The following is a 14,510-nucleotide window of genomic DNA, read 5'->3' on the forward strand; positions in this document are numbered from 1 at the left end:
CGTAACGAGATTTTTTAGAAATAGCAATTAAAGTTTTCTCAGATTTTTTAATTGGTTTATTTTACGACGCTTTACCAACTGCGATGGTTATCTAGCATCTGGATGAAATTAAGGTGATAATGTCAGCGAAATGAGTACAGGGTCCAACGCTGAAAGTTATCCAGTATTTGCTTTTATTGGGTAGAGAGAAAACCCCGAAAAAAGCCTCAATCAGGTAACTAGTCCTAACCAGGATTTGAACCCTCGTTTCACGGTTACATATGCTAACCGTTATTCTACAGCGGTGGACTCTCAGACTTTTATGCAGTCTTCTCCTCAACATTTCAAAGAAGTCGGCGCCTATGATACAATTTACTGCTATTTATATTGAGCAGACCGCCACTTTTGTTATTAAATTATTAAAAGGAATTAGTTTCGGAGAAAGAGGGAAAGGTAACTTGTTGAAATGTATAATCAAAGAGTTCTTGAAATGCAACAAGTTGTAATGGATTGCTGCGTTACGTAAGCCATTGTGCCCGAGTGCGTGCCCCATTATCTGCGGCATCTTTCATAACGCGTTTCCTAATCCACCAAATGTCATTCGACTCTCATGCACAGCCAGGCCGCTCCTTGTTGCACAATCGATAAAGTGGAAATAGAATTCCCGTGTAAAGACGGGCAATTGACCATGTTAAACATCTCAAAATGAATACATAAAATTACTGCGATTCCAACTCGACGAGTCTAGCATGATCACTGATCATTAGATCTACCTAGATTTCGCAAACCAAGAATTCGTGAAAATGGTTTTTTCAACTGATAAAAGCAAAAAATGTACGTTTCAAGCCCTTCCAGTCAAAATATCGAAGTTAAACGTGCGAAATAACGCGACATTTTGTGTACAAGTTAAATGTTATTTTTAGTACGATTTTATTAGAAATTACTGTTTTTCAAGACAAAAATTTTATTTGTTACAACATTTTATTTAAAGTGCCAAAACATATCTTAGGCCTATATTTATTACAAGTCACATAAGTACGTGCGTGAATTAATACTGTTCTCCAACCAGGAGATTAGCCTTGAAAGGAATGTGCTTACTATTGCGTCATCTATTGGAGCGAAGTAGATGGATAATATTACCGTTATAACGTCAGTTTAAAAAACATGCGCTCTCCTGCATATGTTATTTCCTGTATGGAGGGATTAAAAGGCAGGAGATTAACAGTAATATAATTTTGTAACTAGGGTAGTATAAATATGTGTATCAGTGTTATCGTTTGTGCTGTGAGAGTTAGCCAATAGAGATACGTGTATCCACGTGTGTCACCTTATGATATCTTATGACATCAACATTCATTCACAGCATTACCCCGCTGCGTCTCCTTCCCCTGAGACTTTCTCGTGGTTGGAGTACAGAACACGATTTCGTGAGCTAAGTTCCCTGACCACAGCCTAGTTTTACTATTTTTTAAATTTCGTAGTGGAATTCTTTTTACAATTTTAGGTGTTGTTGTTGTTTAGTCAAATGTCCGAAGACAGGTCTGAACCTCACAAGTGATACCAACAAGGCACCACTTATGAGACAACTAGTCCAGAAGATAATAGGGTAGGATGACAAGTTCATTTCCCCCTCCATTGCATACATCGCCGATTAGCTACATATTACACTAATCAGACTTAAGATGCATACAAACAATTGTTCTTTCTCTGACACATATCGTCAAGTGAGATGTGCTGCCAGATAATAGATGAGTGATCAAAATATAATCTGTTTTGCATTGATATTTATGGACAAAATATTGAATATTATAATGTTTGTTTTATTAGACAACTGTTCGAAGACGGATTTTAAATTCATAAGTGACACCAATAAGGCATCACTCACGAGACAACTAAGCAACTGTTTTTGTCAGCGGGTGACTGAGAAATAAGTAATGAAAATCTAACTTATTTATGAAATGACGTCACAGAGGTAGCCAACTGGAGGTGGAATTAACGAACAATAAAGTCAAGGAGAAAAAATGTCAGAGGGAAATGAAATAGGAACAGGAGTACAAAGATGCCCTTTATCACATACCCTTTTCAACTCTATTTGGAGGATTTAGGGAAGAATTGTTTTCAGAACATGGGAGGGAGGGGTGATAGTAGGAGGAAGAAGAATAAAATGCGTAATATTTGCTGGTGATATGGCGTTGTTAGCAGAAGATAATACGATACTAAGGGATATGCTACTGGAGCTAAATGACAGCTGTGAGCAGTATGGGATGAAGATAAATGCAAACAATACGAAGACCATGGTTGTTGAAAAAAAAAAGGAAGTGAACGTGAGAATGCGAAATGAGGCAGTAGAACAAGTGGACAGCTTCAAATACTTGGGGTGTACTATAAGCAATAACATGAGCTGCTGCCAGGAAGTCAGAACGTGGATAGCAACGCCAAAGGAAACTTTTAACAGAAGAAGGAGCATCTTCTGCGGATCTCTAAGTAAGAGACCAGTGAACTGTTTTGTGTGGAGTGTGGTTTGTGTGGTGCAGGAACATGGACATTACGACGAAGTGAAGAGAAACGACTAGAAACATATGAAATGTGGATATGGACAAGAATGGAACGTGTGAAATGGAGAAACAGAATAATAAATGAAGCTCTGCTAGACATTAGAGAACATCTGTTTGTAATTTAATAATGACATTAAGGACTTCTCATCCTGCCGACAAATGAAGAGAGAATCATAGTTGTACTCGTGACTTTCTAATGTTCTCTCGAAATTCCCACAAAAGTAACGAACAAACTTCCGAAAGAGACATCTTAGAGCAGGTATGCTCAAAATTGTAAAAGCCCCGATTACATGCATAACACACACAGTGTATGGACTGGGCTCCGCAACTACATTGCAGCACCGCCCGTAGCATAGTTCTTACACTCTTACAAATACGGATAATAAACTGAATTTGAAAAAGGAAAGAGTATACACTGCAATATTCAGTTATTACATTATTTATTATATTTAATATAGTTATGATATAATAATATCATAGATAATATCATTTCCATATTCCACCATATAGTAATCGGGAATCTATTTCCAACGAATTTACTGCAATGCGCTAAAGATGCTCAACTGTTAATCGGGACCTCTGTTTGGATTTAATAACCTTCATTCTCGAAAATAATTGTTCGCACACATATGTCGAGGCGAAGGTAGCTAACACAGTGGCTCATCTTGTAATATTTAGTTTTGTTCATTTTTAAAATAATTCTATGCTTGTCAAGTCATATTCTCTGCATTTAGTTCTGAATTCCACGTTACTTAGTAAATCAATTAACTCGTCCTGGAACTGCACTCTCACGGATTGTACTAAATTTATGAAAAGATTAACAAAAATAACTTACTAATATCACTCTCCATACGTCTAAAATCACTAAATCTATGTTCTGTGAATTCACATTTGAACTGTTGCAATACAGAGACATAATTAACTATATTTTGTTAAGGCACCATACATCTCTTAACAAGTTCACCATCCGTGAAGGGTTTTAGTGCCTTAGCTAATTTCCAACATACTGCATAGGCTAACTTGCTCCAAAACATAGACTCGGAATTGTTCGACTCTCTTCAATGTTTGGCCTTTCATGAAGTGCTTTCAATTCTTGAAACTGTAGTGCACGATGCACTCCTGAAAAATTATTTTATCAAAATATCTATTTTTGCTGGAATAAAATCACCACAATAATAATAGTAATAATAATAGGTCTAATGATAATAATAATAATAATAATAATAATAATAATAATAATAATAATAACGTTGGTACATGAAAATAGGCTATATTACAGAAAACAGCCTCTCTGTCACTTCGGCATGTTCTGGGTAGCAGAGCCTATAATGTAGTTTTATGTTGCTCAGTAGTATTTTGACAGTACCTTACAATATAGTAATCACTTTCCGTTTTCACCGAAATTACAACAAAAATAGTCTTCCTCCCACACTGCACGGAATGACCGTTTGCTTACAGAAGGTTTTGACTGTCATTGTCCCGCACTGTTCGTGCGTTTACTAAGTACTTGAACTGCCTTTTGCAGCCATCCGTCGAGCTTCGAACGGGTAACAGCATGCTCTACATTCGAAGGATGTGATTACAGAACGCAATCGGGAGTCAGAGAATGAGCATACCTGTCTTAGAGTATATAATAATGATGATGATGATGTGATGATGATGGTGGTGGTGGTGGTGGTGGTGGTGGTGGTGGTGGTGGTTATAATGATTATATCATTACTCGTATACTAAAATTAGTAGTAAAATATTGTACAAGATAGAATAATCTTTATCATAGTCTCACTGTTTTCATTCAACAAAACGAGCTCTCAAATTTCGTGTCTGCTAACGTTTTCCTAGTATTTATTTAATTTTGTTACCGATATTTATCATTATCATTAGAGTGCTTTTGTAAATATCCTGCGACCAGAATATTTTGTAAACCACGAATGTTCACTTGTAATCTAGTTTGGATGCAGTTCTAATAACAGATCATTCGAGTGACGTTCGTTTTGTGTGACAACGTTTTAATTCCCGTGTTTAAACAAACGACTCTAACATAATGCAATGCAGGTGAGGGTAAATACAATTAAATCAACAATGTAAAATAAATTCAATATTAATTTCTAGAAATTACGTTTCATATTTGGGGAAAAAATCCTTTATATACAAATTATGTACCATTTACTTTTCATGTTGTATTCGTCGGTAATCGAATAGTTAACTCGTTCGCCATTACACTCGAGGTTCGTGGATTCGAAGTCGATCGAGAGCGATAGACTAGATCCAAGAATAGCTTCCTTCGGATGAAAAGAGCAACAAGCGGTTGCCGGTGTGTTTTACGACACGTAAAGGAACCTGACCTTGAATGAGAGAGTTCCAGAGAGAATTCTCTCGTACGTAAAAACTGAAGTCATTTATCGTAGGTACTCACCTATCGTGCTATCATAAAATATAATGCAATTCTACTTGCCACATAGGCTAATAAGAAATGAAATTTTCTTTGATTATAGTTCACGTTAACACTTTGTTAAAAACATAAAATTGTTTAGTCACACGTTAAAAAGTGTTAAAATTAAAAAAAAAAAAGTATATACCTTCGACAGACGGCCCGTTTCGACGTGATGTTTCGTTTTCATCAGTGTCTCCTGAACTACTGGTGATCTTGAATTCTGCGATGTGCATTTGTCAGTTGTAGGGGTGGGGGTGTGTTGCTCTTATGGTGGGGGATGGTTGTTTGTGTGTTATGACGTATCATGACATCGAATAATGTGTGGGTATTGAACTGTAATTGTGTATTAAGTATATGTTGTGGGTATGTTATTGTATGTTTATATATTTCGTATTGTTCTAAGATGTTTAACTGTGAACTTTTTGGTGTGATGTGTAAAATTTCCATATCTGTTTCTATATTATTGTAGTCATGATTATTGTTGATAATGTGTTCTGCGTAATTTGATGTGATGTAGGGCTTGGTTATAGCTTTAATATGTTCATTATATCTTGTATGAAAGGATCTTCCTGTCTGTCCTATGTAAAAATGTGGGCAACTATTGCATTTTAATTTGTAAACTCCAGTTGAATTATATTTATTTGAATGTTTAATGTGATTATTTAGATATTTCTGTGTTGTCTTATTTGTTTTGTATGCTATCTTGTATTTTAGTTTTCTGAATGAAGTTGCAATTTTGTGAGTATTGGTAGTGTGATATGTTAATGTTATGTATTTATTCTCATGTGGTGTTCGTGTTGGTTTGTTCTGTTTTTGCTTTGCCTTTTTTATTAGTGTGTCTATTATGTTAGGGTTATATCCATTGTCTTGTGGTATATATTTTATTATGTTTAATTCTTCAGTGTAGTTGTCACTGTTCATTGGTATATTAATTACTCTGTGTGTCATTGTACGGAAAGCTGCATGTTTATGTTGTATGGGATGGTTTGATGAATTGTGTATATGTGTTGTGGTTGTGGTGGGTTTCCTGTATATTTTGAATTCGTGTCTGTTATTTGTTTTGGTTATGGTGATGTCTAAGAAGTTTATAGTTTGGTTATGTTCTGTTTCTATTGTGTACTTTAATTTGGAATGTATTTTGTTGAGTTGTTGATGTAGGTTTTCTATTTGTCTTTTGTTTCCATTATATAGGACTATTATGTCATCTACATATCGATGCCAGTATATTATTTCTATATTTTCTATATTGTCAGAGTAGCAGAGCTCAAGAAGTTCAGCAATCGAAAGCATATGTATGTTAGCAATTACAAACTACTTATACAGCACTTTGTTTACTTCTTACTTAATATAAGAAGCAAGCAAAATGTTGTTTCATGAGTTATATTTTAATAGATAAGGTCTACTATGGAGTGCCGTGCTATAATAGGTAATACGTCCGCCTTATATTCTGCAGGTCCGTGTTCGACTGACTGTCCTGACGGCAGTTTTTCGTATTTTCCCCGTTTCTTCGGGCGAATGCTCTCTTCGCAATAGCGACCGAGTTGTTAACATCTCTGCTTTCTGTCGTGACGACCCGAGTTCGAGTCCTGTCTAGGCCATGAAGGATTTTGTGGTGATCGCTAGGAGTTTTTCTCGGGGTTCTCCCGTTCCCCTCACGATCATCATCATTCAACCAAACTCCACAACCACCCTCACTCTGCAAGGACCCGAGGTAGGCCTCCAGAACAAATCAAAATGGTTGAAGGATGTATATATTTGTGTTTAATAAATACTATAACTATAGTCCTTCATAATTTAATATACAACTTGATACGCAATCTCCTCACTTTCCGCGACACATTGGCAATCTGACAGACAAGTACGCCTATCGCAACACGATGAATGTGCTCCCCTCTAGCGAGAGGAACCGGTATTAGAGGCAACTACTGTAAAGTGGAAAGGCTTATACAGTATATTACTGCTCACCAGTCCCTTCACCTATGCAGGGTCAATCTGAAGTTCACGCTGCTCTAGAATCAACACTAAATCTTACGTGTACGAAACCTTCAGTGAGGAAAAGATGTGTTAAGAACTCTTAAGAATGTCTTACAGGTAAGTCCAATCACCGAATCGAGACTTTGACTATTCTATATAAGTGTAAGCAAACATTGATTTCAGAATTACGCAGAAAGAAACACAACCTTTGTTCTTGACAACAGGACATATCGAGGGCATCAACATATCAACAAATGCAGGGTTATTTAAATATTTAAATGTAATTTGTTCAGATTTGTTTGGGAATTACAGTGTGCATGGGGAAGAATCAAATAACTTTTTTTTTTTCAGTTGTGTTTTATTTAACGACACTCACAACTGCCAAAGTTTCATCAGCGTCGCCGGTGTGCCGGAATTTCGTCCTGTAGACGTTCTTTTACATCCCAGTAAATCTACTGATGTGTCTGTCGAAATTAAGTACACTTAAATGCCATCGACCTGGCGGGATCGAAGCCGCAACCTCAGGCACAGAAGACCAGCACTCTACCGACTGCGTCACCCAGGCCGACAAGAATCAAAGAAAGTACCCTGTTAGTAGACAAGGATAGGAAAAATTATTCTACATGAAATGTCTCTAATGTAAGCCTGCAGTTTTGTTGATACGCACTTCTGGCGTGATGCCCTCGATATGTTTGGTAGCCCACCTTTATAAGAGAAGAAATGTCGAATCATCAAATTGCACTTTTTGCACTGATAACAGCTTCGTCACGGATATAAAAACACCTCCAATTCTATAGCGCCTTGAAAAATGGTAAAACAATGAATGACCTACAGCAGGAAGTAAAAGGCGAATGGAAGTCCTCCAAAAGCCTATACATTGCAAACAGCTGAATTCTGTGTGGAAAGAATAGATTATATTAGGCAAGGTTCATTTTCGGACATAAAGGGAAAAATATGTATTCTATTAAGTCTGATATCACCTTTTCACAACTTGCACGAGAAAAACATTTTCCAGAAATGCAAAACATACATACATACATACATACATACATACATACATACGTGCATGCATACATGCATATATACAGTCGGCCTGGTTGGCGCAGTTAGTATAGCGCTGGCCTTTAATGCCCGAGGTAGTCTCATGTCAGTAGATTTACTGGCATGTAAAAGAACTCCTGCGGGACAAAATTCCGGCACACCGGTGACGCTGATATAACCTTGGCAGTTGCGAGCGTCGTTAAATAAAATATAACATACATACATACATACATTACTGGTCAAAAGTTTTTGATCAGCCATGAAAACAACTATATACTTTATTTCAATGTACAAACACATCCGAAAAACTAAATAGATCTACAAAATAAATATTTTCTCTCTCTAGCATTATATGACAGAATATTCAAAACGAAATCCATGTTTTAACCACAAATCCATAGTTGTGATAGGTGCTCGAAAACTTTTGACCGGTAGTGTACATACATACATACATACATACATACATACATACATACATACATACATACATACATACAGTCGATCTGGTTGGCAAGTTGGTATAGCGCTGGCCTTCTATGCCCAAGGTTGCGGGTTCGATCCCGGGCCAGGTCGATGGCATTTAAGTGTGCTTAAATGCGACAGGCTCATGTCAGTAGATTTACTGGCATGTAAAAGAACTGCGGGACAAAATTCCGGCACATCCGGCGACGCTGATATAACCTCTGCAGTTGCGAGCGTCGTTAAATAAAACATAACATTTAACATTTACATACATACATACATACATACATACATACATACATACATACATATATACATGATGTTATAAATATGTTGTACATGTTAATATATTAAATAAGATTTTAAGCGTATTTTGATCTACTTTATTATGATAAAATTGTAGGATCTGCTACTCTTTTCCAGAGCCCATTCAGTCGAGTGACTCATATCTGTCGGCTTTCTATGTTAGAAATCTAAGTACAAATGAAATTTCTGGAAAACGAAGGGTTTGGGTATCTTTTGTCTGAGTACTGCCCCTTCCATTGCCATAATTGTACCATTTCCCCAAAATATAAAATCATCCTTACTTAGCACTGTCAAGACAGAAACTGTTGTGTCAAACCTGCTCCACATACCAACTTTATAAAATCGCTGCGGCGATGGTTCTACTGACAAGTGAGCAAGTACCCAAAGAAACGTCTGAAATTGACACCTACGCCCGAGTATTCAGATATAACGCTATAAAAGACATGTATTTCAACATTAGGTTTCTTTTTGCAGCAGTTCCCAACCGTCATGAGCATATGCACATCGACTTCACTGTTCGTGCAAGGGATAACATCAAACTCTGACTACTTGCTGATTGAAGTCAGGCGTTCTTGCAATATTTCAAACCGTCACCAAACCATTTCCTAACGGTCAGAAAAATTTGCGTATCAAGAGCACACCACTCTCAAACTAGAATGACGCATGCGCATAAAACTAGTTGTGCTTTACTTGTATTCACGGGACTGGCTACATACGTACTCTTTGCATTTATATTTTATGTTTCCATGCTTATCTACATTGGTTATTAAGACATTGGCCTACTGTGAAATTTAATAACATCTTCAATACATATGAGATTGTAAATTATTTTGTGCGAGATCGTGCGTATTTGCGTGGTTTCCGCAAAAAACCAATCCGCGGAAAGTCTAAAATTCCACATTCAGTATTCCCAACCTAACACACATAACAATTTCCCTCTTCTTACCGCTTAAGTGACATTTTAATTTTACTGCTTTAGGCTTTTAACATATTACTTTTAGAGACGTTCAATATAGTAATAATTATAAATTGGAAACTTACCACTGCGATTTCACCTAAATTGCACTGTTAATTATTGTTTTTAAATATTTGCAAAAATTAAGTAAATTCTACAACTCCACTAAAGTTACTGCATTCGTGATGCAAGTAACATTAAGGAAGCCGTGAAAAAATCAACAAGATTCCAGACTCATAGACTGGGGAAAAAAAAGACAGACGTATATCACGGCCTGCTGTAGTATAGTAAACACAGAAAACATTTTAAAGCAACAATGTTGAAGATAGATATTTTTGTTTTGCAAATTTGCCGTCATTGAACAGAAACCAAGATGGAGATTTCATTGCAACTAATTAGAAATTCCTCTTTTAGGTATGTAATAAACGATCTTCGCACAAAATAATGTACGATACACGAGCGGTATGTTTTCTTTCAATTCTCGGAAATTAAAAAAGCTCAACTACGTTTCGCTTTTTCAAACTTTTCCTCGAACATGAAAACTTCAACATACCGCTCTTGTAACGCATATTACTATTACAGTACTTGAAATTAATTTCAAACCAATCATCTCGGATCATGCGCAATAATTGAGGTTGAAACAGTTTACAAACAGTTGTCAAACCATCACAAATACGCTGCAGAAACAAACCTATTTTCAACAAGTGTTTTTCCAAATGGTGTCTTACTTGGTGGCCCAAAAGTATTAATAGACTTCTTTTAATATTGATGTTATCAACTTGTTTCAGTTTAGGCGAGAAGAACGTGATGCAAATTCGAGAGAATACTTAAATAAAGCTTGTCCATGCAAATGGTAGGTAGAGTCCCCCTGAATTAACAACACCGTCAGGTTACATTGTTTGCGGTTTCACAGAGAATAATTCTTAAAACAAAAGTCCATACCAAAGTGACTGAAGTGCTAATTCACTGAATCTAATACGCATTTGAGGTCACTGGAGCTAACATAACCTACTACAAGCCTTTTTCAGAGCAATTGTGAAGCACTGGGAAAGTGTATTACAATGGAGGGTTGATACGTTGCAGTTTACAGAAACTATAATGACAAAAATTTATATTTAATGTATATGATAGCCACTTACTATAATTACATTTTATATTGCCTCGTTTTCTTGTTGTAACTATAATTCCTTCACTAATAAATGTTTAGGCTTCAGAATAAGTAACTATTTTCTTGTGCCAGCAGAAGCTCCATGTATTGCTTCAAGAAATAACGTAATTCAATCCAAGCATGCATTAGAGAAACACAGAGATCATACAGCTGTACTACAGGAACATCATTTTATTTTTACTAACATTTCTAATATTAACCTGGCTATACCAGTGGATCAACGATTAAGAACCGGAAACATTGTTTGCTACCCACTTCCATGACTGGAGTTCGATGATACTGGCGTAATATACAAACAAATCACGTTACTAGGTATAGGAGGGAAGAAAGTAGTTCATCCATTTACGTAAACTAGGAAATATCGCTATTTTGAGTTTGATAATTTTCATTAGGTTTTTGTTTAATCAAAATACAGTACCGTATTAACAATGAGTGTTTTTACTCACGAACTGAGCTTTCCATGCGGACGTATTCATTATGCAGTGTATATTATACTGTCTACAGCACATTAGCGTACAATATAGAGAATGAAGTTAAATTCAAAAATAATCATAATATGGATATTTAAATACATTTTTGAAAATGGTGTTCCTTCATTTCGATATAAGCGTTAGTTCTTTGTGCATATTATCGCACTATAGACTATTGTACCTAAGTCCAATTACCAGTTTCGTCCTTCGTATCAGTAACTCATGTTGAAATAATTCTGTACCTACTCTATAAAAGAGACCTTACGTACTGTAAATTCAATCTTCACTTTGCCCGATCCGAAAAGATAAAATTACTCAGACATACTATCTACTGTGTGTCCAAGTGGTTACGTCGCAACGTCGTAGAAAGGGAGGAAATCATGTGACAGTTATTTACTTAACGAGGCCCTTTTATTTAAGTTATTTTAAACAATTGTATGGGTATAATATTACGTAGACGTCCAATTCCTAACAGAAATTAATGTTCTCAGAAAAGAGCTAAGCCAGCCCAGCCACTAGCATTTACAGAGGGGAATAGAAGCAGGTGGGGGGAAACCGGGATGCGACGTAGGAAATGGAAAATGATGTAGTATTGAAAGCTCTTTCGTCACTGGAAAACGCGAACGTATTTTTGGAACGTACTGTTTACTATACCGTAAGGCTACTATGACTGTATATGCGGTCTTGAATCTGTGTGGAGGACGGTTGAACTTCATTAGTAGAAGGGGTGGGAGTGAAATACATTCAAAAACTCAGGTACAATAAAAACTGAAGTAAAAATAAAATGATGTCCCTGTATATTGTAAAGGACTGCACAGTACGGCTTACCTTGGTTGAATGCAGTTGGAGGAAGGTGGCGATGCCGGCCCGGACTCTGTTCTTCACCCCTCGGACCGTCCCCTTGGCGCTCCTAATCGTTGAGGACGATTCCTTGCCCTGAAGTAAATCCCTGTATCCTGCGAAAGTTTCCTCGTTCTCAATACGTTTTTCTTCCACTGTATCCTTGCTGTCCGTCACATGTTCGTTCAAGTGAAACGTGTAGAACCTATCAGTGTCGAACGATTGTCCATTGTTCACTAGTTTGCTTCCGGACGCTTGTTTTTCTGCAGATTCTTTCTGGCGTTCCTCATATGTTTTCTCTTCCACGATTGATCTCTTTGATTGGTCATCAGAGGATGAAGATGACAGAGTTGACGTTGGGGAGATGTCATGATGTTTGAACAGTGATATGGTGAAGCTTTCATTACCATTTTTGAATTCATTTCCCTGTTGTCCAGATTTTTGCGAGTTTGAGCTTGATTTCGTGGAAATATCATCTGCCCATGTCCTTGTTTTTCTTGTCAGGGTGCTACAAGGAGAAGGCACTATAGTAAGCTTAGCCGTACGGTCCCTTATATCCTGAAGAAGTCCTTGAGGAAGTGAATGGCCGGTGGGGTGAATGTTTGAGTTTACTTTTTGATAGGTTGGTGGCGTAGGTGGTGTGGGTGGTTTCACAATCTTCTGGACATCCATTCCCTTTATTTCTTCAATTACTCCAGAATGTTTCTCCTTCACGAATTCATTGATCTCTTTCCTCCCTTGGTGAATTTCTTCGATAATCGATGTAACTCCGTTGAGATCGCTGCTGTTGAGAGAATCACAACTAATGTTGCTTCCATCATCGTCACTATCCACTTCAGCTCCACTGCTCGTTAAGCTACCAGTTCGCCGATGTCTACCTCCGTTGACGGTAACCGTGACAGTAGCAGCTGGCGATTTCTTTTTAGGCAAAGGTGGCGGAGTACTTCCGTCAAGATCACTGCAAGTACCGCTGTCGAGAGTATCACTTGGTGACGACTGACCACTAGAAATCACCATCCCATTTGAAGGGAAAGATCCGTAGAAGAAGTACGGGTTACTTCGTTCTGGTTGTGACTTTATGAAGCTCCCAGGGTTCGAAGTGGATGCACCAGGTGCTGGCGACCTGCGAACCATCTCCTCGTGCTGATGATGCTGATCGATATCGTTGCTGCTAACGCTGATTCTGATGCAGCCTTCGGCAGGACTGGACGTGTAATGAGTCTGCTGCAGTGTCAGTGACTGTGTTTCTTGTTTTCCAAAGGAGGATACTTGTGGCTTAGAACACAGAGAAGGATATTGCTGCACAGCCGGATATTGCGTAGTAGAAATTGCATCGTCTCCCGGGTTGATACGTATCTTCACAACGTGATGATCACCATTTGTGATACTGTGCGGCTGGGATCTCGTCTGCCCCGTCACTAGGTTTAGACTCCGTACCTCGGGGAAACTGAAGCTGAACATCTCATGATGCTCGGGTTCCGTGGGAGGTGTCACAGAAGCGTCATCTGTCCCCGCTGCTGCAAATACCGTTGTCTTAGTTACGGGAGGTGTTCCAGACGTAGTTATGACTTGGTTATTCGCAATTACACCGGTGTTGATGTTCTTGCGTGTCTTGGGGGGAAGAGGAGGAGGCACCGCGGACCTATCAGCGACATCATCCATCTTCACAGACTTTGGATTCGTGTCGTCCCACTGAAGATAAGGTTTTCTGTTTTTATCGACGCGTTTCAAACACTTAAAACGGCACGTTTAAAACAATCCTAACGAGAGCCGCATTTTCCAGCCACACTTCTTTATCACTTGATAATGTTATCGCTTTTGATAAAACAGTATCACTTCACTTTCACGACGAACACTTGCACCACACTCGCAGTCACTTGTCACCGATCACAACGCTATGCCAGCGCGCAGGCACAGACGGAAGAAAACCTGCAGCTTGCTAGCGGTCGAGCGACCGACTTGAGTTAGTCCACCAGCAAGAGAGAGGAGAAGGGAAAAAGCTGCTTTCCCGCGTGCAGCAGCGGCTGTGTTCCACTTGGTGACCGACTCGACAGGTACTGGTCGTCCAAGACGGAGAGCTCTGCTCTACCAGAGACAAAGTAGGCTGGCTACTCTCTCTCGCTCGCGCTCTCTCTCTCTTTCTCTCTCTCCGTCTCTCTCAAGTATACCTGCACATAACTCGATATGTCAAACTATTGTTGCCTGTCTGTCTTCTGAATGATCTCATAGCATACATTCCGTTTCCCATCACTCGCTTTATGTACACGATAGATTCATGAACGGGGTGAATTGCCAATTCTTATTCATTACGTGACACTTCCAATAGTAG

The 14,510-nt window shown here is 38.2% G+C and overlaps 1 protein-coding gene across 2 annotated transcripts in view; it reads right to left on the reverse strand.

Moving 5' to 3' along the window:
* LOC138710223 (uncharacterized) overlaps positions 1–14,244 on the reverse strand; it is a 481,621-nt gene extending 467,377 nt beyond the window's left edge. For both annotated transcript variants that reach the window (XR_011335182.1, XM_069840883.1), the window contains exon 1: positions 12,170–14,244. Coding sequence is in view for 1 of the 2 variants with exons in the window: in XM_069840883.1 (XP_069696984.1) it covers positions 12,170–13,843 (1,674 nt within the window). In the remaining variant the exon portion in view is untranslated. The remainder of the gene's footprint in view (positions 1–12,169) is intronic.
* Between the last annotated feature and the right edge of the window lie 266 nt (positions 14,245–14,510).

The sequence above is a fragment of the Periplaneta americana genome, chromosome 12, assembly GCF_040183065.1.
Source record: "Periplaneta americana isolate PAMFEO1 chromosome 12, P.americana_PAMFEO1_priV1, whole genome shotgun sequence".
Lineage (NCBI taxonomy): Eukaryota > Metazoa > Arthropoda > Insecta > Blattodea > Blattidae > Periplaneta > Periplaneta americana.